The sequence below is a fragment of the Lepidochelys kempii genome, chromosome 10 (assembly GCF_965140265.1).
Source record: "Lepidochelys kempii isolate rLepKem1 chromosome 10, rLepKem1.hap2, whole genome shotgun sequence".
Classification (NCBI taxonomy): Eukaryota; Metazoa; Chordata; order Testudines; family Cheloniidae; genus Lepidochelys; species Lepidochelys kempii.
The window spans coordinates 8113156-8137932 of NC_133265.1; the positions used below are offsets into that span (position 1 = coordinate 8113156).

The 24777-nt window shown below is 50.3% G+C and overlaps 1 protein-coding gene across 1 annotated transcript; it reads right to left on the reverse strand.

Moving 5' to 3' along the window:
* Positions 1-2463: 2463 nt before the first annotated feature.
* On the reverse strand, positions 2464-20118 carry NT5M (5',3'-nucleotidase, mitochondrial). The gene is made up of 5 exons (XM_073361850.1): positions 19273-20118; positions 15653-15753; positions 14845-14905; positions 13096-13210; positions 2464-12045 (listed from the first exon to the last, which is right to left on the reverse strand). The coding sequence occupies exons 1-5, from the start codon at positions 19552-19554 to the stop codon at positions 11888-11890; spliced, it is 717 nt and encodes a 238-aa protein (XP_073217951.1). The 5' UTR covers positions 19555-20118; the 3' UTR covers positions 2464-11887.
* Positions 20119-24777: the final 4659 nt, after the last annotated feature.

Below are 24777 nucleotides of genomic sequence, written 5' to 3' on the forward strand. Positions count from 1 at the left end.
CCCTTTGTCCTGACCCCCCCACCCCAGCCAGTTACTGAGGGATCCCATAAAATGGTTGATGGGAACAGAGTGTTGGAAGAAACTATCTGCTTCTTTCCTCCTGAAGCGTGTGCAACAGGTGCCCATGGGAATGAGCCAAGTTCCAAGATTGTTACATTTGATCATATAGCCTCCCCTAGTGGGCACGTACAGTTACATCAGAGGACTAAGCAGTCAGTTTAACAGCCTACAGGGACAGCGAAGATCGCCCCGCTCTGATAGGAAAAGCCTCTCCCCAGGCTCACATTTGATCCAGGACTTTGGTGCAAGAACATGGTTCACAGCACAGGTTTGTTAGCAGGAAACAACGTGGCGATGGGCTCATGATGACTTTGAGTTTCTTGGATGGGTCAGGATTTGGACTGAACCTTACCCCTCTGGTTCCAAACTGAGTTGCCGACTGAGCTGTGCTGAACCTTCTCTCCAGAACATGGGAAGAACATCTAGTTTGGCCTGCGCCCCCATCCCCTCCAGGACAGTGTAAATGCCCAAGGATGGGTAGAGCTGTCTTGGGATCTGCCACTTGTTTTGAGCCTCGCTTGGTTCTCAGTCACTCATTCTGCCTCTTTCACTTTTCCCACTTATGTTTCAGTCCCGCAGGGCATTAGTACTAGCTGCGGTGGGCACAGCACTCTGAATTCAGGAGTCTGTCATCACAGAGATTGCTCCCTGCATAGAGGGCAGCTGTTCACTCGTTGCTGACCATTGCTCTGGGTGACAATACTGGCTTCACCCATGCACCCCCTCAGATCACATCTTATTCCTTTCTCCCCCACACCCTTTCTGCTTACCCTGGAATTTCCTGCCTTTCGTTGGTTTCAGTCAGACTCAGAGATGTTTGATCATTATTCCATTAAATGCAGAAAAGCTACTAGTGAGTAAGTTTCAGAGTAACAGCCGTGTTAGTCTGTATTCGCAAAAAGAAAAGGAGGACTTGTGGCACCTTAGAGACTAACCAATTTATTAGAGCATAAGCTTTCGTGAGCTACAGCTCACTTCCTCAGATGCATATCGTGGAAACTGCAGCAGGCTTTATATATACACAGAGAATATGAAACAATACCTATTCCCACCCCACTGTCCTGCTGGTAATAGCTTATCTAAAGTGATTTCCAGCACAAATCCAGGGTGAGAAAACCTGGATTTGTGCTGGAAATCACTTTAGATAAGCTATTACCAGCAGGACAGTGGGGTGGGAGTAGGTATTGTTTCATATTCTCTGTGTATATATAAAGCCTGCTGCAGTTTCCACGATATGCATCTGAGGAAGTGAGCTGTAGCTCACGAAAGCTTATGCTCTAATAAATTGGTTAGTCTCTAAGGTGCCACAAGTCCTCCTTTTCTTTTAGTGAGTAAGTGTGGGGCAATAGCTCAGTATGGCTCAAAGTGAGATCACGTTGGACTGTGCTTACAATAGGGCTTGCAAGATGGGTCAGGACTTGGACGGGAGACTTGTATGAAATACACAGGCACCGCAGGAAGGGGTGCCCGTGATGTCAGCAGAGGGCACCCCCGCCCCCCTCTAAGCGGGGACTGGTATTAGCATCCAGATAGTGGCATTAGCATCCTAGATGCCCAGGCCAAACATCACCCCCTGGATTATCATATTGTTTCAATCAAATATAGTGTCCTTCACATCCTGTCTGAAACTGTTCAGCACCTGAACTGTTTACCCACCCCAGTGGTGGCTGCATTTCAGTAGTGAGTGAGGTGATTCCCTATCTCATGAGGGTACTGGGCTTTCAGATCTTCCATTAAAAGGACCTATGGAAGGGCAGCAGATTTGCATCCATTCCTGTGTCTGTGTATTGGATTTGATTTCTCCCTAAACATAAATGACCTAAATTGGAGCTTCAGACCCAGTATATCTCAGCTGGGTCAGAGATGTTGTATCCTGTACCTTCATATATCTGTGTCTCGTGGTAGCAGCTCTCAATGAAACACAGAAGCCACCAAAATGAACAGCCATGATCCAGGTGGTGTCTTTGCTGATGTTATTGTGAATGGGAAGGACCTGGCCTGGGGGTGAGGGTAAGAGAGAAAGAACTGCCCCGGTGCGAGGGCAGCTTGCTTCTTCTTGCCATCAAGTAGCCTCTCCTTCCAAGAAGCCTGGATCCTGTCCCCTGTACAGAGCAATCAAACAGTTGGAACTGAGTTCCCAGCCATCTTGGGGGGACGTTCAGTTGACCCGATCTCCTTGACCCCAATCCACTCTTGACAGTCTCCACTTGCCACAGTGGGCTGCACACTGCAAACAAACAGCAGCTTTTCAAAAGGCCTGCATCAGAGCCCAGGGAGGCCACCAAACTCCCCCTGATGAGCAAGTGCTCTTGAAAACTAGTCTGGATCACAGCACCATTTGCAGGGTTAAATGTCTAATTTGGTATTCGCAAAAAGAAAAGGAGGACTTGTGGCACCTTAGAGACTAACCAATTTATTGGAGCATAAGTTTTCGTGAGCTACAGCCCACTTCATCGGATTGTAGCGCCGCCTGCTGGGAGAAGGTTCCTCTCTCTCCCCCTCCCCTCCACCCCCCATGGTGGAAAAATGCAGCCTTTCACTGGCTTGCCCTGGGTGTCCTCACTTGCACCTGGGCTAAACAGCTGTAAAATATGCTCATACTATAGACCTGCTCAATATAAGTAACTGACGACACCTTGTGGCAATGTGCAGTTCAAGAAACTGTGGACAATCAGCTGCCCCTGCCACAGGAGGGGTATGTGTGCGGAGATCTAGAAATTGCTTTAAAATAGAGCAGGGGGTATCGCTGGAGCGAAGTAGCTGGGGACAGGCAGGAGCATTGCCACAAGCCCAGCGGTGTTCCCCACGTGATACCAGTGGCTATCCGCACCTCTTGTCCCCCTCGCCACCTACCCACAAAGCTCATTTCTGGTGCCAATGATCATGTTACTGTTTGTATTACCATAGCGGCTAAGGTGCCCCCATCATGGACCAGGACCCCACCATGCAAGTGCTGTAAAGACAGAAAACAAAAAAAGATAGACCCTGCCCCCAAAGAGCTTCCCATTTAAGTACAACTCAAGAGACAACAGATGGACACGCAGACAGATGGGGGAGTACAAGGAAACACTGAGACAATATTGATCAGCATGACAGGATGTGACAGGGGTAGTCAACAGGCGGATTTGGACCATGGGCCAAATCCAGACGGCCAGATGCTTTTGAATGGACCCCAAAATCTTTTTATTATTATCATTATTGTTGGGCATGGGCAGTGGGTATCATAGGCCAGGGAAGGCTGTGCCTGCACAAAGAGCCTGGTGACGCCCCACCCACGCTCCAGCCCCCAAGCCCCTCCTGCTTGCTCCCAGTTCCCTTCCTGGCACCCTTCTGTGGCTGAGAGGCTGGGGCAAGCATGCTGGGGCTGGGACCACGCCGTGCCGCCATCTGCCCGGCGCTGGGGTAAGGGGTGCTCCAGGGCTGGGGGCGCTAGGGCTGGGCTGCCCACCTGGCACGCTGGGGTTGGGGGCGCACCGGGGGGGCCGGCGGCCGCAAGGGTGTGTGCTTTGGGCTCTGGGGGGGGCAGAAGGGGAGGGATGGGGCCTTGGACCTCAGAGGAGGGGCCAGGGGCTAGCCTCCCCCAACAGCTCGTTCATCTGCCACCCATGTTGTTGCGGTTTTTTAAATTATTTTCTCTGGGGTCTGGACCTTGACCAAGACATTTGGACCTTGACAAAAAATAATTGACTACCCCAGGATGTGGTGTTTGGCCCGCAGGCAGCCTAGCCGCTGTCGAGTGTTTATGTAGACAGCACAGAAAATGAGAGTCCTAAGGAAGATCATGAAGTAGCTTTGCCAAGGTTTACAGGGAGCTCCTCCCAAGCAAGAGGGGCAGCAGGGGAGAAAGCATGAAGATGCTCATTTGAAAATGTAACGAGTGGCCACTGGAGGCTGGCATGGGTTGAGCAGAGTTGGGAATCGACATCTCAGCAGTGAATGAGAGATGGTAGGTAGGGCAGGGAAGGGCCTTGAAAGTCCAGACAAGCATACATTGATGCGATACAGAAGGGGGCGGCAGTGGAGGGCTGCAAAGAGAGGGGCTCAAAGCGGCAGGCTAGGAGAATGATCCCCGCAGCACCATTCTGAATAGATATAAGCAGGGCACGGTAGCATTTGTCAAGGTCAGAGAGATGGTGTTGCAGCGGCTGAGATCATAGAATCACAGAATATCAGGGTTGGAAGGGACTTTAGGAGGTCATCTAGCCCAAAGCAGGACCAATCCCCAACTAAATCATCTCAGCCAGGGCTTTGTCAAGCCTGACCTTAAAAACCTCTAAGGAAGGAGATTCCACCACCTCCCTAGGTAACACATTCCAGTGCTTCACCACCCTCCTAGTGAAAAAGTTTTTCATAATATCCAGCCTAGACCTCCCCCACTACAACTTGAGACCATTGCTCCTCGTTCTGTCATCTGCTACCACTGAGAACAGTCTAGATCCATCCTCTTTGGAACCCCCTTTCAGGTAGTTGAAAGCAGCTATCAAATCCCCCCCTCATTCTTCTCTTCCGCAGACTGTTTCTTTTGGCTGCCTGGAAGGATAGAAAAGACTGTATCCTAAGTACATCTACACTTATGCCGGTGTGTAGAGAACAGACGCCGCACACGCAGCTAGCCCGGGTAAAAACAGCACCGCTTAGGTGAACAGAGTGCCCCTACGTGCCTTAGCCCTGCTAGAGTATATGCCCTACTCAGCTCTCTACGCACCCAAGTCGTGCCCCCTATGTCTACACTGCTGGTTTTAGCAGGGTCATGTCCTACTGTCTCCCGGCTGCCAGAGCCTTACCCCACTGCCTCCCCTTGCCGGAGCCTTTCACTGCTGTGGGTTGCTATGCTGTAGTTACAAGCGTGGAAGCAGCCTACCTTTTACTGCTGCGTGTAGCCACATGTACCCTACAAGCGTAGGCAAGATCCGAGAAATGTAATGCAGGAAGACCTGGCAAGATTTAGACCACCTGCAAGTGAGGACCTAGAGTGCGGTCTGAGCTGAAGATGATGTCCGTGTTACACCCCCTCAGTGACAGGCAGGGATGGTGGTTGTGTCCACCTTGAAGGAGGTAGCAGGGAAGGCTTGGGAGGAAAGATTAAGAGCTATTAAGGATTCCTGGAAACCTTTATCTGCACGCACTCTGTAGAACAGTCTTGCCTGAGCCAGCTCCTCAGCTGGTGTAAATGCGCTGACATCAGGGGTGCTACGCCAACTTACACCAGCTCAGGATCTGGCCCTGGGAAACTCATGAGCAATGCAGGTTTCTTGTGGCTGGCAGAAGTTGGGGCCGATTGGATAGCACAGCCTTCTGAGCTGCGGGGCAGATGGGGTTCCAGCAAAAGGAGGCACAACTGCCACAAAGGATAATGGGTGCTGCACCTGCTTATGCCAGGGTTCAAGTTGCCCCAAGAGGTTCAGGTCCATGTACGACAAGAGGGGCTTGTCTCTCTTGCTCCACGTCTCTCCCCACATCTCTCCCATGCACTGAGAAGGATTTGGCCCACGGAAAGGACAGGGTTGAGTCTTTCCTGCTCCTTGGTTAGGGCTGGACTTGGGCATCCTAGAGGTCCCTTTGCACTCCTGTCCCCTATAGATCCCATAGTGTCGGGTGGTTGATACACAACAAGAACCAGGTTTATGCATCCATTCATACACAGACACCTTACATTTGTTTTCACATCCCTTTTATATCATTTCTCTCAGCCCCAAAACATGAAACTGACAAATCTCCAACATAACCAAGGCAAGACACCTGCATACACCCATGGGCCCTACAGTGGGGCCTCACGGCTAGGCTAGCTGGCTTTGACTTGAAGCACCTGGGGCCTGATTCTGATCTCACCTCCTGCAGTGCCACTCCATTTACTACAGTGACTGACACCAGTGTACAGGAGATAAGAATCAGACCCATGGAGCCTGATCTTGGCTTCCCACTCATTTTACACCCCTGCAGTATTGCTGACTTCAGGGGATACTCCTTACCCTGGTGTAAGCGAGAGCAGAATCTGGCCCTTAGGACAGGGGCCTGGAGCCAGTCACTGGAGCTAGCTGGTGATAACAAGGGCTGGTAATGCCCAGGAACATACTTCTCAAAGCTAAAATGGGTTAATGGGCACATTCAGCCTTCGGTGACATCCCCTCGATTCCACTATCTCTACTCCCCTGGGAATGGACTAACCTCGTTTTAATCTCATTACTTGTTCTATTTAATTAGGGATGCTGAGCCTGAAGAGTAAAAAGCCCTATCTCAAATCTAATTTTCTCTTTAAAGTGAATTTAGCGCTGCACTGAGAGCCGTGATGGCTGGGCTCTGATATCTAGCCACAGCACTAATGCATCCTTCCTCCATGCTGCCACCTCAATCCTGGCTACCGCCACGACGGGTGAGGGGAGTTCCGTCCCCGGGGCACAGTCAAACCTTGGTGCCTGCTAACAAGGGAGTGGCTAAGCTCGCGGCTTCCATGATGTGGACACTTGTCCGTCGGGACTGAGCCCACCACCCTTCAGAGAGTAACTGTTTAATAACTGCCAAGATGGGGTCCATTGACCAGGACACCCTGAAGGAGAACTCCCCCCTCCTCTCTCTCTTCCTCCAATTCAGTCAAATCAACACAAGGGCTACTGCTCAGTGCCCTGTCAGCCTGGGAGCGGAACAACCACCAACTCACCCATGAGCCGCACTGTTACCCTTTAGTTTTACAAGCAAATCCCATTTCTCATCGTGTGCAACAGTCTCTCCGGTGCCTCGCGGAGCAGCTAGGCCCTGAGGCAAGTCCTTCCATATGTCTCCACCACCAGCTTTGGGATCAGGCTCATGCTGTATTTTTCAGGCAGCTAAAACCTTCCAGATTCTGGCCTCGCTCCTTATCGCTCCCTGGGATGTGCCAGACTGGCCCAGATGGCCACCACCTGTCATGTTTCCTCATTTCAGTAGGCTAGAAGAGGATGTTTTGCCCACTCAGTCTCTCCATGTACTGCAGCTGTATCCAGTAGACACCCCATAGGATACGCACAATATGTTATACACCCACCCACCACTGGTGACTAGAAATGGGAAAAACAAATGTCTCTGGATTTCAGCAGGTGTGGTCCTGACCCATCTCTGTTGACGTCCAGGGAACTGAGAAGCATTTGCTGTAAAGATCAGCATTTTCACAACACCCTTGGATTGGGCCCCAAAACGGTCATCCTGCCCCAATTTGATTCCTGTGCCTATCCGAGAGGAAGCACATCATTAATGATAAATTACAGAGCATGTTCTGACTGGGGCTCTCAAAGCACATGACGTTGTCCCGCTCCTCCTCACAGTATCCCTGTGAAGTAGGTGGGATTATCCAAATTTTACAGATGAGGAAACTGAGGCACAGAATGGGTAAGTGATTTGCTTAAGGTCATATGGCGAGTCTGTGGCAATGATGCTCCGATATCCCGGTACCAAACCCTAGACAAACAGACAGAACTAGGAAGACAACCCAGGAGTCCTGACAACCAGTTCCATAATGTAACCAGGAGATTGCATTGCCTACCTCCCTGTTGTATGATACGTACCTCTCTGCCAAAACAGGAAGTGGCCTCCTACCAGCCCTATTTCCGTACACGGGGATTCCATCGAATGGGCTGGAACGTAGTTGCCAAAAGAAAGCAGCAGTGGTCGGTAACATGTTGCTTGTGCCACATGACCCTTCTCCAGAGTAATCTGAGCCCTGGAGGTAAAATCGCTCCTCTATCACGGTTAGTATGGTACCAGGAATATTAAAACCCTATTTTATATAAACTGCAATGACAACAAAATTGAATATTTAGTGCAAGGATCCTGGGTGGATCAGTTATACACTGTAAATCTAAAAAAACCGCTTCTCTGCATCTCAGTTGAGCAAAACAATGTAACCATTTTAAAGACCAGATCCTCAACTGGTGTAAATTGGCCTTGTTTCCCTAACATCACTGGCTATGCTGATTTACACACCTGAGGATATGGTCCAAACAGTTCAGCTTATAGCCAGGGGTGGATGGGGGTGTGCGCGTTATGTGTGTGAGAGAGAAGAATAACAGGGCTGTTAGCCCTGGAAACACATCTTCCTCTTCCAAGTGCCGGCACTGTAAAACAGGACCAACCTGATTTCACTCTTAATATTATGTCCTCAAAAGTGGAAAAAATAACCAACCAATGAGAAAGCAAAGTCACACTCGCAGCTAGGGCCATAATGCTGAATAGCAGCTGTAACCCCGAGTAAGCTCTGTCCTCCCGCTAGGAACCCCTTCCAGATAACAGCATTACCCAGAGGGGTGGAGGGGACTGGGAGGGAGAACTGGGACAATTAACAAATCAAACACAGTGCTGAAAAAAATGTAATGCCCTCGGAGGGTGTGGTACACCAGCTACGTCCATCTGCCGCCCGTCGCTGCTAAAGGGCTGCTCGGACTGAGCAACAGCTGTCTAGACCTTGCTGGGCCCCAGGCCGCTACAATACCCATTTGATCACCGCAGGCATGTACACAGTGGTTTAAATTTTAAGGCAGCCCTTCCAGTCTGTAACACACACAAGCTGGACCAAACCCTGCAGCCCTCCCTCAGGCAGAACGCCCACTGCAGACAGGGGCTCAAACCCTGGAAGACGTGAGCGTTCGCAATCCCCAAGCAGCAGTTATGGCTCCCCACGACAGCTTGGGGTTTGGCCCCAGTGGTAAAAGCTGAGGAAGGGCAAAATCCTGAAGCACCATCTTTGTTCAGTGCAATGTCCAGGTCCTACAGATCTCGGTAAGAGCTTAACGCCAACCGCGCAGTAATCAGGGAAACAGCTTTTTCATGCACCATGTGGTTTCAGGCTTTACCTGCTTTTTACAGCTTTGCTAAGGAGAGAGGTTGGGAATCCAAATGTGTGAAGATTGATTGCAGGGAAGAGTGATTGCTGCAGGCAAAGGGCCAAGAGTTGCAAACACCTGGCGGCCCTCCTGCCTGGGAGCCTTTAGCTTAGGGGAACCCACAGGTCCCATTCTTGGGTGGTGGGGGGAGATTCTCCTTTTCATTGCCAAGAGTATTGTGTGGAATACGCATGCTGGCTGGCCAGACTCTGCTGGCAGGAGGCAATGCCCGTGGGTCTCAGGAGTGGTAACTTACGCTCCGGACACAGAGCGGGATGAGCCTGGCAGAGGGAAGGGGCTTCCGAGGAGATCGTTCTGCACCACTTAACGAAGCCCCTCTCTGAAGGACAGCAGGCCTGTAGTAAAGGTCTGTGGTGTTGGCAGGGCCCTCTGCTTTCTGGATGTCTGATGGAGGGAGGAGAGATACCAACGAGCGCAGCCTTGAGCTTTTTGTTCTTCCAACTGCGACGGCAGGTTCTGTCCATTCTGCGGTGGATCTCCAATGCTGAGGCCCACCCAGGCTCTGGCTTTATCAACGTGTATGGTCACTGGGCCCTCCGAACTGTGCTTCTGGTCAATTATTTCAGTGCCAAAGAGCACACTCGGGCACCTGGTGACGAACTGTGGCTACCGCAATGTCTTTTAGCTTCGTTCCTTCACTCACCCTCTCTTCCCAATGTGTGTAGGAAATAGCCTACACACCTCAAAGATTTAGAGGCTGGCTGTTGTTCCAGCCCCTCCTCACCCCAAGAGGTACTGACGTATCCATTTTACAAGCCGGGGCACAGGGAGGCAAAGTGATTTGCCTGTAACTTGGATCATTGGAAGAGCCAGGACGAAAACCCATGAGTTCCTGGCTCCCCATCATGTGCTCAGGCTGTTAACCGCACCTCTCGGGCTAGATCATGCCTATTTCATCCACCTCTCTCTTCTCAGCCCCATTAGCTTGCCCATTCCTAATAGCCAGCCTATGGAGAAAGGATTGATGGGATGGCAGAGCCACCTGTTGGTGCTTCAGTTGAACAATGGTCGTTGATGTGCGGCACAGCTGTGAGAGGCATGCCAGTCGCGTGACACTGACTATCTCAACTCACGGGGCTGCACTCGAGAGTTAACAGCTGAGACAGAGAACCCCAACCATCCCAGGAATAAAGTCTTGAGTAGGGGAGAAGAGCCTCCAAAACCACTGTGGGGGGAGGGGAAGTGATAGCCCATGGATAACTTCAAGCTAGTTAGGGGCTCCCCAATCTATTGCAGGCGCACTGGAACCATTTTTATAGTGGGGGTGCTGAGAGCCATTGAACTAAACTGTAAACCCTGTGTACAATGGAAACCACTTCAAGCCAGTGGGTGCGGCTTGTTCTAGTACCTATGATCTCTGGGGGAAGTAAATGTTGGGCCAGAGCTGTTGCCTCACTCATCTGGAATGAGGAAGCCCTAGGGAGGAGTTGCGAACGTTCATCTCCCCCTACAGTGACCCCCGCCAACGCACAGCCGCCATCCGAGCCCTTTCTAAAGACGGTGCTGCCGGGTTACATCCAAAATCAGTTTGAGCCCCTCGGCATCGCCGAGCTGATGCAGGTCCCTGATGATCGAAGTGGGGTTGCCCCTGTCCTCCAATCAGTAACGTGTCCCTGATTTTCACCAGCCCAGGTTGCAGGATAATTATATCCCCTGAATTTCAGGCATTGTTGTGTCGCTCTGTCAATGTTCGAGGAAGATGGGTCGTGACAGAACCATACTACACCAGCTTGGGAGGAGGCTACTTTGATAAGAGTAGGTTGAGTTTAAAGGAAAGTTTCAGGGGGGAACCCCCCAGAATCCTAAAGCTGGCCCTGTCTACACTCCCCTCACCCGGACACTACTGCCAGAGCCATGGTGGGGGCGGGAACGCCATCCTCGGCATATTGATGCTGGGCCAGTCTTCTTGCAGCCTGATCACATGGGTACTTAGCCATGGCCTGGATCTTGCTATCTCATGCCACATGCAGCACAGCTGAGCCAGCGTACCAGCTGCCCATTCTGAATGTTGACCCTTCCCCTTTGAGGCCGTGGCTGCTCTCTGGTCGCTGCCACTGTCAATCTTGCGTGTTGCATTTTTGCAGAGTCCTCCTTACCCCTTGGGACAGGCAGGAGAGTCGGAGATTCTGTGCGGTGGCCCTCTGAGGAGACCTTTCCCTTGGACTCTATTTGTGACCAATGTGCACTCTTGGCTGGAGGGGATCGTGCCCCCCAGCACCTTGTTTCACAATGTTCCTCCATGCACTCCTGCAAGGCAGTCCCGGCAGTCACAGTCACAGCTGTGAGGAAAAGCGAACGCTGCTGCACGAAGATGCTCCCCTTGGAGTGGTGACAGCAGGTGAGCCAAAGAATGAAGAAGAGGCAGGCTGGGGACTGAGGGAAGGGAACGCCACTCCTCTGTGTCAGGATGGGTGGAGGAGGAAGGATGTTGACAGTCCTCTAGGGCAAACCCTAGGGCAAACAGTCCTCTAGGGCAAACTGCTGATCCAGTGCTCCAACTCAGTGTAGATAGGGGGGGCGGGTATTCCAAAGTTAATCCGCACCACGAAGCAGGTCCAGGGGACGCCGGGTAACGAGCTGAGAGGTGAGTCCATCGGAGACACTACATTTGGTGTCACCAGATGCCAGTACTAAGGTGCCACTGAGTTATATAGAGCTGGGTGCAAAGAGGACACACGGTAGACAGGGCTTCCTGTAGTGGCATGGGCCCAGAATCCTTCTGTTGCTTCACGGCGGCCCAGTCACACATGGCCCAGTAGCCTCTAGCTTAATGAACACGATCCCCCTTTGGCCCTGTTCTCTGGGGTTGGTGCTGCTGCGATCGCTCCCCGCCAGGGCCCCTCTCCTTACTCTGCCCAGCAAGATTGTCTGTCTGTGGGTTTCAGCCCAGAGCTGGACACCACAGAGCGCACTGAGGCGCCATTCAGCTAAGGGGGCAGCCTCAGGGGCCTGTCGCTTTAAATGGCCCAGCTGTGCAGTGGCCGCTTGCTGTCCAGGATCGCCCTCCAGTTCTCGGCCCACGAGTGGAGCCTCCTGCTGGGGGGCTGCAGCTGCAGGTGCTTATTGTGACAGGCTGTGAAGAGAACGTGCTCCCAGCTGGGGTTCAGCTCGGCTCCTGAAAGACAGGAAGAGCAAAGCGGCTCAGGGAGGGGCCTTCGAGCACCATCACGACCCTGCAGGAGGCGCTGGGTCCGTGTGTTGGTGTTGTACTTCCAGCAACCTGGGATCTCATCAGAGATGGGCCCATGTCCAACCCCATCTAGCTCGGTACAACCCTGGTCCTCCTTGCTGTGGTATCCGCACAACTCGCAGTCGCTAACGGACTTCATCCTCACAACTCTCGGGGAGGTAGGGAAGTGCGGATCCCCATGTAATGGTCAGGGCAATGGAGGCACAGGGAAGATTAGGGACTTCTCTGCCCAGTAAATTAGTCTGCACCAGTGGGGTGTCAATTCTAGGGCGCAGTAGCGTGTCACACACTAACTGGCCTGGGGGGGACCCTGCTGGTGCGCACTAACAGTTCCCTAGTGCACAGTAACGCTGTACTGTTTGAAACGGGACCACATCAACGTGCACTAGGGAACTGTTAGTGTGCACCAGCAGGGTCCCCCCCGGGCCAGTTAGTGCACGACAGGCTAGTGCGCCCTAGAATTGACACCCCACTGGTGCAGACTAATGCACCCCGTAGACAACCCCTAAGTGACTTACCCAAGTTCCCAAAGGGAGACTGTGATTGAACCAAGAACTGAACCCAGGTCTCTTGAGTCTCAGCCCACTGTCCCACTCACTAGACTTGCCCATCCACACCTTGGGGAGGCTCAGCTCTGAATCCGGATTTCCCTGCTAGACCCTCTCTCCACCCTGGGCTGACCCAGAACCAAATGCCCCTGGGCTCTAAGAAAATGCCGATCCAATCTCTGGCAGGCATCAGCAGTGCAAGGAGTTTTGGCAGCTCTTGCTCAATAATAACAGCCCGAAAAAACATTACAGCCAACGTAGCTGGGAGTACAGCAGGTGTACTTGAGCCCGACGTGCATAAGGCATTCAGCAATGGCCAAAAAGGTCCATAAAGAAGTAAACAAAACACACGGGCAGGGGAGCAACCCCAGTCTACCTGCCCCAGGAGGATCATACAGTTACCTTTACCGCGTCCAATCTCCCGTACCTGTAATATCTGATCTATCATCTATAAGCAGATCGCCAGAGATCACAGTTTTATCTCGCGTTAGGACGATCTGCTCCAGAAATTCTTGGCCAAAATGCTTCTCCACCCAAGCGTACTGGAAAGCAAGAGGGTGGCGCAGTTAGTGTGGCAGGTAGGGCAGGCTGGCTTCAGCAGCCGCATGGTCACCCGCTCAGATGAAAGGCAGCATCAAATACCAGGTGCAGAGCACTTGACATTGGTTTGCTAGCGAAAGACAAAGGTAAGGAACGACAGGAGGCTCTGGGGGCAGGGGTGGGAGGACACCCTGCCAAGTACATTGTTCGGATTTGGGACAAACCTCAGTGAAACTGCTGAGGGTACCAGCCACCCTGGGTTTGGGATGAATGTAAGAAACAATAGAACCAAACCAAAGGCACTCGTCATTACATGTGAAGCCACTCAGGGAGCTGAGCTAGGTGAGTGGAGGGTTTTTCGCTGGGTATTACTTGGTGGACCATGGAGGTGTGTGCCTGTGTGGGAGGGAGAAGAACCAGCGAAGCAGAGAAAGAAGGCAGCAAAGAAGCACCAGACACAGCTACAGAGGCATTGGCTGCATGGCCCTGAGAAAAAGCTAAGCGGAGAGCTTTTGAGCCAAGTTCCTGGCTATAGAAAGGAGCTTGGAGCTGAGAGCAAAGATACTGTCTCCTGCTGTTTGATTCCCACTGTGTTCAGGGGAACAGGACTTTGTACGTTCTTATAAACAAACAGCATTGCATCAAATATACCTGACTCCATCAACGTCTCCTCCTGATAGAAACAGCCTGCAGGGTTCCTAACTATAGCTAACCACTGGGGCCAAAAGGGGTAACAGTATTAATGGCCCAGAAAGGACACTGATTTCCCTCCAATTTGCACCCAACATGGTCCCAGCTGTGCATCTCCTGTTTGTTCAGCTCACTGTCCACTTACTAACACCTGAGAAGTGTCTCATGCTTTAATCACCAATCATTTCTGGGGATTGTGATGAAATGTAAAAACTAAGGTCCCATATGCTTATAATTATCATAGTGTCTGCCTGCCATAGCACTTTCCACCCAAGGAGTTCAGCACACTTCACAGACAGTAATTAGTTAAGGCCCCAATGCCTTCTGTGAGGTAGGCAAGAACCCACTCCCATTTTGCAGCTGGGCAAACTGAGGTCAGCTGACTTCCGTAAGGCAGCATAGCAAGTCAGGGGCAGAGGCAGGACTAGAACACAGGCATCCTGGTTCCCCAGACCTGGGCATTTGCCACAAGGCTATCCCTACTCTCATATGTGGTTACTGAAGGTACCAAGGATTAGCCCTGCCAACCTATCCTTGGGTAATAGCTTTCTGCCTATCTAAATTTCCCCTGCAGTTTGAATTGGAGAGCATATACTTCACTTCCTATCCCAAACTGTTACATAGCGTCACTGTGCTCTGTCAGACAGCTGCCATATTCCATCTCAGAGGTGGCTGCATCCTAGAGGCGAATGAAGTGGTTCTGGTATATATAGCCTTTAGAGTGCTTTGGGATCATTTGGGAAGCACAAGACACAGGCGCTGACCTTGCAGTGTGATGGACCAAATGCTACGGAAGAGCTCTGCAGCGATAGGGGGTGGGGCTGGAGAAACACACTGGCCAGCAAGAGATTTTACATTCCATGGGTGACACTTGTGCTTTGGGGCCCAGTCCCAGAGCTAGCCCACCCCCCTCCACTCCGTTCCACACGGCTCACTCACTGCTTACCTTCTCATAAGCACAGTAGCGGTACTTCTTGATCGGGCTTGTGCAGATGAACACATCAGTGCTGCCGGGAAAAGAGAGAGAGAGAGCGAGAGTGGGGAACCGCACCAATTTAATTCCCTTTCCAGCTCTAAAAGCACCGTAGGATTCAAGACGTACCCCTAAATAGTCTGGTTGCTGCTACAGGGACACCAAGCCCTGACTGGAACTCGCCGCCATATACTGAACAGGGTTACACGAAAAAGCATTTCTGGTGAGTGGGCACTGAGGTAACTAACCCAGGCACACATCTGAGAGAGGGCATTAGGGAGGCAGACGCCAGGAGGGCTCAGGTGCTATAGCTTGCTTAGCAAAATCTCTGCTAAAACTATGGCTCCTACTTTAGGAGTAGGCAAAACCTGTAGACAGGTCCCAGGGAGGCCTAGATATTAGAACTGGAAATCTCCATTCATATGATGTTTATGCTCACTGACACGGAGCAAACCAGGACAGACTGTCTTGCCAAGAGCTTTGACCAATCTATGTGCACACACGTGTTTATTACGAACAAAAAGTGTTCTCTCCAGAGCTCTGCCAATGCAGCTCAATTCCCACCTAAAAGAAGTCCCACAACTGGAACAGCAGAGGCGGCTCTAAATCGGATCAACAACTGCACCTAAGTACGTGAGGGCTTTACAACAGACGCTAGGATCACATTAATTTTCACCCATTGGAATTTGAACCACCCGATCTCCAGCGGCGGAAGGCTAGAGCACAAATGCCCTGTGGCACTTAGACCCCCTCCCATCCACAACTGTGAACGTGTACTCACTTTTCCAACTTGGCCATTTGCTTCACGGCTTCCACAGCCCCTGGGATTGGATCCAGCTCAATGAAGAAATTCTTTGACTCCCATATGCTGATTGCTTTCTCCTGCAAGGGCAAACAACCCAGTTACTGTACAGTCCATCCTGCTCCTCTCCTCCCTGCCCTGGGTTGCCATGTGCATTTTCCCCCCCTGATGGCCCTTCACCTGGAAAGAAGATGGTAGGTGTTCAAGAGGCTGGCTGGGTCCGACAGCAGGTGTGAGAGAGGGTCCTGAACCAAAACTTGAATTCTCCCAAACCCTGGATCTGAATCTCATGACCCAGGTCCATCTGAAGAAGATTAGCTTCCCAAATCTGCTGTAATGCAGTGTTGTTCAGCATTGGGTGCTATGGGGACATTTGGTCTCCATGAAAGAATCTAAGGTAGTAACCAAAATGCCCCAATGGGGGCAAGGAATGCTACCCCTCTAACCTCAAGGGTCTGTCTAAAAAATACCAGTCAAGTGAGTTCCTGAGCAAGGCAAATTCAGCATGTGCCAGAGTCCCTGAGGACAAGGGCTTGAGCACTTTGTTATAACGCTGCCACGGAAAAAAGGGAGGCCTGAGGAAGGCAAAGTGTATGGAGCAGAATCCTGGGACAAGGGAGACCAGAGACCGGGAGCGGTCTGTAATTTACACCTCGTAGCTGGATCTAGAGAGCAGGGTGTACTCAGTGCACCTGTAAGTCCTTGCACTGCCTTAAATTGCTAATGACATGTAGATTGTTAAGGAAAGCAGTCTTTTGTGGTCTCATGCTCAAAAACAAAAAGGTGGAAGGAGTGTGTTTCTGCACATCTAGCTTGTCTTTGCTGTGGGGTTGCTTCTTTTGGAAGTATTTGATTTGGATTTGATCAACTGTTCAGAGGAAGAGATTTGCACCATACTGATTGAAGATCACAGAATCACATCTGCTCCAGAGCTACTGATCCAGGCAAGGGACTAGAAACATGCAAGCCAGGCCTAAATTAAAGAAAAACTCTATTTCCCCGATTAAAAATAACATAGTGATGGCCTGCGCATAAAGATCCCAGCTTGAGCACTGAGATCCTTGGGCAATGGCAGCACGCTCAGCCCCAGCTGGAGGAACTGTTTTGCAACCCAACTGGAGCAATCTGGAAGCAGCCTTGAAATATTCTGAAGGCAGCTGTGCAATTAAGGATTTGTGATGACACATAGGCCCTGTGCTTCTTTGCTTGGGGCAGAATCAGAGGTGCAAAGGTGGCTTTAAGCCACTTTTGTGCTCTGGAGTATTTTGGGGTTGTCCAGGGGCTTCCTGGTTCTCTGTGTAAGGTAGAGCTGCTCTCATACTCTACTTGCCCTGACCTATGGGCCATGGGGAACAGAGAATACTGCAGTGCGCGTCAGCCACACCCCTGGTTTCATCCTCACTGATGACCATGAATCTATAGTCGCAGAATTGTTTTGCCTGGATGTGGATCCTTTGGTGGAGGGGAGAAATGGGACATTCTGGAGGTCTCACCCATAAGCAATTGTCTTAACATGACAGGAGCAAGAGAAGGTTGAATTCAGCTTAAGGGCTCGATTGTGGCTTTGTCATGAACCCCAAGCACTGGGCAGCAGGCTGTTCCACTTTCCCTCAAGCAGATCAGAAGGCAAGGTGTGAATCCAGGAGCCACATTTTGCCTTCCAGATTCCCCTTTGCTCTCAGGGAGAAGTACCATGTGTCAGGCCTATATCTAGCTATGCTAGCCTGTGCATTGGGTGGTGGCAGAGCCAAGGGTTTGCCCCCTCACCACCCTGTCCACTCCCACCCTCTTGCATGGTGGATGTAATGATCCAGCTTCCAGCACTGCTACCTGCGATCTAGGTCTCTAGTGTCATGCATGGGAGTACAGAGGAGCCTTAAATCCCCTATACTCCCTTGCACAGCTGGGCCACAATCTACCCTAAGCATTAATTGCTCAGTGCTGGAGAGCACCAAAGCAAAGTCCAGCCACCTGTCAGATACGTGGGTGCAGAATGTGGGAGGGCAGAACACACCCACTTAAAAGGGCGGGAGGGAGCAAACCAGAAATCCCATCACTCTGCTGCCCCAGGGAAGCTGAAGGGCAGCAGAAGACTCAAGTAGCACCAGTGGTTTGGAAACAATCCTTCTTACACACCTTAGTGCATGTTAAAAAAATAAAAAGTGAAGGCAACTCCTAGGGCTGCAATGCAGCCTGCCGAGAATCCTCCCGTCCATGTGAAAAGAGCAGTTACTGTAACAGGTTATTAAGTTAAAATAATGTTCACTGCAACTCAAACTACAGTGCATTATACCAGTGGGGTATAAAAGCTATAAATCATCGTTCTACAGCTGACATCCGGCACCAGTTCAGCAAAGCACTTACACACGTGCTTAACCTTCTGCATGTGCTTAAGTGCTTTGCTGTACTGGGGATGCAGGGGCTGGCTCTGCTCCCAAAGTCAATAGGAGGTTTACCACTACGTTCAATGGGAGCAGAGCTGAGCCTTTAGTGAGGAACAACACCTGCCAGATCATCTCATGCCAGGTCAGGATTGTTCTTGTGCTCAGTGCTCTGATTGATCTAGGTTTGAAAGTCCAAGGCCTCGAGATTCTACCACTTCCCTGGGGAGACTTTTCCCTGGTTTAATAGAGCTCACTGCTAAGATTTTCCTGATCTTCACCCAACATTTTCCTTTTCTTATTTGATCTTATTTATCCCCTGGAACTGTATAGAATCACCCCTTCCCCCAGGAATTAACACCCTTCCAATCTCTGTAGGCTATCAGGCTATGGGCATTTAGCTCTTTTACTCTTCCCTCCAAAGCTGATCCCCTCACAGCTCTCTGATCACTTTGGTTGCTCTTCTCTGAGCTCCCTCCAATTTGTCAATATCCTTCTGTTGATGTGGCCCGAAATGGAGCGCAGCATCCCGAATGCTGTTGCCAAAATACCATACAGAAACAGCCTGACTCCCTTTCTCCAATATCAACTGGGCACTGTCTGAAACCCAGGAGGAAATCATGGCCCCACTGAAGTTTTACCAAGGACGTCCAGGATTTCACCCCAAGAGTTTGCAGGTTTTAACAGGAGTGATGTCTGTTAATGTGATGGATACAATGAGATAACCCAACACCATGAACACCCCTAAAGCCCAAGTTCTTGGGAACACATGGCAGTGGACAACCATTGCTGAAATCTCAGAAGAAATCACACTATCTTAAGAACATAAGAACGGCAACCCTGGGTCAGACCAAAGGTCCATCTAGTCCAGTCTCCTGACTCTGGCCCTGCCAGATGCTTCATTCCCTCTGATCAAAATAGAAAGACAGCCTGCCGCAAGAATCTGCATTAAAATCCGCTTAATTTCAGGAGGGAAAAAAAATCAACATTGAAACCCTAATATATACATTATTATTAATAATAATAACGATTTTAAGTATTATTAATTCTTATTGTAGCATGGAGGAGCCCCGACCAAGGATCAGGGCCTACGTTAGATGATGCACAGACAAATTAAGACAACAACCCCTGCCCACCAGAGTTTACCGTCTGTGTGTCAGACAAATAATGAAGAACAAAAATAGAACGGGGGTGTGGGGGAGAAATCCATTAACTCACACTCAGCTCAGGTCTCAGCTGGCCATACTGCTCCGACACCCAGAAGCCCCTGCGATCCTCCAGGGCAATGTACGGCTTCTCTGGGTACCTGGCCCTGAACTTCTTTAAGAATCCTCCTTCAAAGTCCGCCAGCACCCCATCCATGTCCACCAAGACGCGCAGGCGCCTGCCCCTGGCGCTGCACGACCTGGCTCCGGAGAGGGGAGCCCTGCCCAGCCCCAGCGCTGTGAAGGGGGCGCCGCGCCGGGTGTGTGGGTGCAGAAAGCGGCTCAGTGCAGCCATGGCTGAGCCGGGGGTGGGGCGGGGGGAGCGGATCAAGGGGCTATCATGACGGGCATCGCTGAACCTGGGGCCCAGCCACCCCCACCCCAGGCCGGCCGCGAGGCTCCATCTCCCGCCGCCGCAACGCTACCGAGGGGAGCCGACTCCGGCCCAGGGCTCGAGCGGCGGCGGCGGCGGGCTGGGGATCCTGGCGCAGAGGAAATTCCGCCCTCTCCGTCCGCTGCAGCTGCCCGCAAGCGGCCGCTAAGAGGAGGGGCCGGGCTGCCCCGGCCCCCGCAGCGCCGGGCACATCTGGCCCGCTGCGCGGGGCACGGCCGGGGCCAGGGAGCGCGGCGCGGGGCGCATCTGGCCCGCTGCGGGGAGGCGAGGCAGCGCGCCCTGCAAAGAGCCGCTGGCCGCCCAGCCCCGTCCCGAAGCGGCAAGCGGCGCCGGAGGAGGGTCGGGGCAGCGCGCCTAGGCGAGCCCGGCTCTTGCCCGTGGCCCTGCAGCCCAACCCGGCAGTGTTAGCCCCAGTTCCTCTTCCCAGGGACCGGCGGCCGCAGGCGCCGCCTTAAAGCGGCACCAGCCCAGGGGGAGCCGGGACTCGGCGCTAGGGGATCGTGGCGGCTTTAAGGCGGCTCCTGGAGCAAACCCCCCGCGGTCCCCATCCCATCTCTCGGCTCGCCCCCCACCCCCAGTGCAGAGCCCCTTCTCCGCGCCCCTCTGGGCTCAGCGGAGACCTGCCACCCAGGGCACGGCCCCTCGGGGGTCCTGGGGTGAGACTGCCTCCAGGCTGGCCCTGCCACCAAGCTGCCTTGTTCTCCAGCCTGCCTCCTGCTCCCTCGTCTTGCCCTCTACTAACTCACCCCTTCCTGCCTGCCCCCGCCCCCAGGGCAAGGCCCTGTTGTGCTTGGGCACATGCATGTGTTGTGTGTTCAGTGGTCTCTCATAAGGGGGTAGCCGTGTTAAGTCTGTATCCACAAAAACAGCAAGGGGGTCCGGTGGCACTTTAAAGACTAACAGATTTATTTGGGCGTAAGCTTTCGTGGGGCTTATGCCCAAATAAATCTGTTAGTCTTTAAGGTGCCACCGGACTCCTTGTTGTTTTAGAGGTCTCTCGGTAACTCAGACAGTGATTTTTGGAAATAGAGCCTTAATGTTCAGTGTCTTATAGCTATCTTTAGCAATCCCTAGTGACACCTGGGGCTGGCATCTTATCAGACCCATCAACGTAAACAGGGCTGGTGCTTAGTGTTTAGATGGGAGACTCTAAAGAAAACCCCGAGGTGCAAAATGTGATCCCAACCTGCTTTCCCAAAGTCTGGGGATGTTTGGATCCAGGTTGATATTCAGGCTCAAACCTTTTTCTTCAGCATTTTCTATACCATGTTTCTTGGTCTAATTACAGGTACCAAATGGCCTCACACCTCCGGATCAGTCTCATCTCCTGCCTTGCATGGAGGCACACCCAATGTAGCACTCAAAAGGGAATGGCAGGGTTAGATTTACCTGTGCCCTGTCCCTTTAAGGCTTGAAGGTCTGCTGAGCTGAGGGGATCAAAGGGGACGGCTCTTGTTGCAGCAAGCTCTGTATGCTCTGGAAGGACTGAGCTGCAATGAGGGCTTGTGCATTTAATACTGTTTAATAAAACTCCAATTTTAAAACTGCCCCTAGTCTGGGATTGTAATATTTGGTGAGCACAAGCAGAAGAGGCTGAATTGCAATCAGCTGACCTCCCTGACAGACGAACCTACCTAGAAGCTGCTGTCCACTGTTGCAGGAAAAGCTGCCACGGGAAATATAATTGTTTGCAAGCACTATGGCGGGGAGAGACTAGGAGCAGTGGTTTTCAGCCTGTGGTCTGCAGATCACTGGGGTCCCCAGACTATGTCTAAGGGCTCCAAGAAAGATTTTTGTTACCATAGAACTGTGGTTTTCAACCATTGGTCCATGGACCACTGGGGCTTCGGTCTGCAGACTATGCCTAAGATTTCCAAGGGGTCTGCACCTCCATTTTAAATTGTTTAAGGATCTTCAAATGAAAAAAGGTTGAAAACCATTGACTTAGGGGACCTACAGATGGAGATCGGAGAACTTTCATACCAGCTAAAAGATGAGCATTTAAGAGAAATCTATGGCTCTCTGGGAATTTCCGGGACAAGTCACAGTGAAACTGTAGCAAAAAGCCATTTTGCTTTAACCGAATATATAAGAAGCCACTTAAATGGGTGGGAAGAGTTGGAAGATCAGGGATTATCTACATTGCTTGCATTAAAAGATAAGATTTTACAGTTTATTGCTACAGCAAAAGAGCAAACGGACACTTCACCAGCCTTCCAGAGTTCCACCAACTAACAGCTAAAACAGAATGATTTGAGCTTATATTGATAGGCCTCTTGCATCCAGAGAGACGCAAAGGAGGATAAGACTACATCTTAGTCATTGTGGATCACGTCATGAGGTTTGTTCAAGCCTACCCTGCCACCGCTAAGAAGCCAGGAAGGACTGTGGCAGACAAGATCTTCAGTGACTTAGTTTTAAAAGGCGTCAGCACGACCTAGAGGCAGAGTTTGAAAATAATTTATTCAGAAGGTTATAGAACTACTGTAATATTGAAACCCCTCACACAACCCACACCACCCACAGGGTAGTGGGCAAGTAGAAAGGCTGAACCAAACTGTGCTGGCTACATTGAGAACCCTGCCACAGAAAAAAAGTCAAAGTGAAAGGATTCCCTTAATAAGGTAATGTATGCCTATCACTTTGCCAGAAGTGAGGCTACAGGGGTCTTAGCATTCTATTAATTGTGTGGATTATCACCATGTTTGCTCATTTACATCACATTTGGCCTACCTATAAACTCTGAATCTGCACCTGGGGACTGGAAAGATTATGTAGAGAAATGGAAACAACAGATGAAAGAATCTTATGAACTGGCATCAGAATGTTCTAAACAATCTGCTGCTCATGGAAAGAATCATGATGATCATCAGAAAAGGCATGACACTGCCCTCTTGCCAGGTGACAGAGTACTTGTCAGGAATCTTTCAGAAAGAGGGGAAATTAAAATGCTGCTGGGAAGATATAATTCGTCGTTCTTGAAAGGAAAGGGGATAGTCTAATCTATGAAGTAAATGTGGAAGATGGAAAAGAAGGTATTAGAGTTCTTCACTGTAATCTTTTACTTCCCTGTGGGCTTCTTACCTGTGGACATAACACCACCATCGAAGCCACCACAGCCGAAGATACAGAGAATAATGCAAACTAATGCAGTAAGAGATCAAAATAAGGACACGAATTTGGACTCCAGTGATTCTGATAGTGAGAATGAAAATGAATCCACTGCAGGGGCAGAAGCGTTTTATCCATGCTGGGGAAATGAGCCTGTTGCTCACCCTGTCAATGCGAAAACTGCTGATGAGAGTGATGTGACATTTACACCAGCCACTGACAGATGTGAATCCCAAACCATAACCATGGGACCTGAAACAAGTAGGGCACTAGAGGACAGATCTCCAGAACAATCCACTGACACGTGAGGTTGTCCAGCTAAAGAGAGAAGAGCCCCACGAACATTGACATATGACTTAGCAATGTCTAAAACCAACTACTGGATTGGGGAATGCGCTCTGGGGTTGTCCTCGTGTTTGTCATATGCCATTCCAAGTGCGTACTCCTATACCTTATCCAGCATTCTACTCAAGGCTGATGCAATATTTGTAATAGTGACTCTTGGTATGGCTATTGTTCTAAATTAAGTGTTTTATAGTTCTGGATAGTTTGTTATTATGTTAATTTAGTAGATGCTTTTCTAAATAGCTTGTCACATGCCCAGTGTCTTGGAGTCACATGGTTATCCCATTGATCATATAGGAACTGTTATTTCCATAAGATAGGAAGATCTTTGGTCATTTAATATGTTTAGAACTGGCTGTTCTGTTGGACAGCAGGCCTGCATTTGCTGCAGAAACTTTCTACTTAATGTAGAATAAACTGAAGAGAGATGCAGAAGTTTCCACCATAAGCATCTGAATTTATGAAGGAGGAGAGACCTAACACTCAGTTGAGAATATCAATTATGAGCTTAAAGAGACAAGGCAGGTGAGCTAGTATCTTTTATGGGACCAACTTCTGTTGGTGAGAGAGATGAGCTTACACAAAGCTCTTCTTCTGTGTGAAAGCTCAAAAGCTTCTCTCTCTCACCAACAGAAGTTGGTCCAATAAAAGATATTACCCACCTACCTTATCTCTCTAATATCCTGGGACCAACATGGCTATATCAACACTGCTAGAGTGACCAGATGTCCCAATTTTATACGGACAGTCCCGATTTTGGGGTCTTTTTCTTATATAGGCTCCTATTACCCCCCCTCTCCCCCCCGTCCCGATTTTTCACAATTGCTGTCTGGTCACCCTGCCTCAACACTGCATACTATGATGAGCCTGTGGAATTCATGGACTACTGCTAATAAGTTAAATGAATGGGCTGTATGTTATATTTTGTAAATAGGAATGTTGGGCTAACATTACAGGTATGAAGGGGGAGAGTAGCACTCAAAAGGGAATGTCAGGGTTAAATTTATCTGTGTCCTGTCCCTTTAAGGATTGAAGGTCTGCTGAGGGGGTTGAAGAAGAAAAGCTGTGTATGCTCTGGAAGAACTGAGCAGCAATGGGCCTTGTGCAAGCTGTGTTTGTTTGTTTTGATACTAAGTTTAATAATACTCCAGTTTTATTTACTCCAATAAAACTTAAAAATGTTCCTGGCCTGGGAGTGTAACATCAACACCTAACTGTCCTGAGCTTGTTTGTGCAGGGCCTACTCTCCACTGCAAATCTATCCTTTAATTTTGTTCCCTCTTACAATAACTAATCAAAAGTAATAAATACATCACATTATTATTATGTGTTTACAAGTTTTGTCCCACTCACCACATGACTTAGGGGGGCGGTCATTAACTACAAAAATAAAGCTTTTTTGTCCTTCTAATATGTGTTAAATATAAATCGATATGTGTAGGGTACACTTGGGTGTATGGACTAAACAGATAGTCATACAGTTTGAAGGGGATGGGAATGCCCACTTTGTGGCTATTATGAATACTACCATAAATCGGATGGAGGGACAGAGGCTTAAACCGCATAGTTTCCATTGCTCTGGGCTATTGCAATAACTGTAGAGAAGTTGTCTGTAAAATCTCAGCCTAAGTTTACGATTTTTTTACATCAATTTTTCAGTTCTGGCCT

Excerpts from the sequence above, each read along its gene's own strand:
- NT5M (XM_073361850.1), bottom strand. The coding sequence starts at position 19,554 with ATGGCTGCACTGAGCCGCTTTCTGCACCCACACACCCGGCGCGGCGCC. Across the intron at positions 14,906-15,652 it reads CAAATGGCCAAGTTGGAAAA|CACTGATGTGTTCATCTGCA; the intron begins GTGAGTACACGT and ends TTTTCCCGGCAG. Across the intron at positions 13,211-14,844 it reads GCTACTGTGCTTATGAGAAG|TACGCTTGGGTGGAGAAGCA; the intron begins GTAAGCAGTGAG and ends CTTGCTTTCCAG.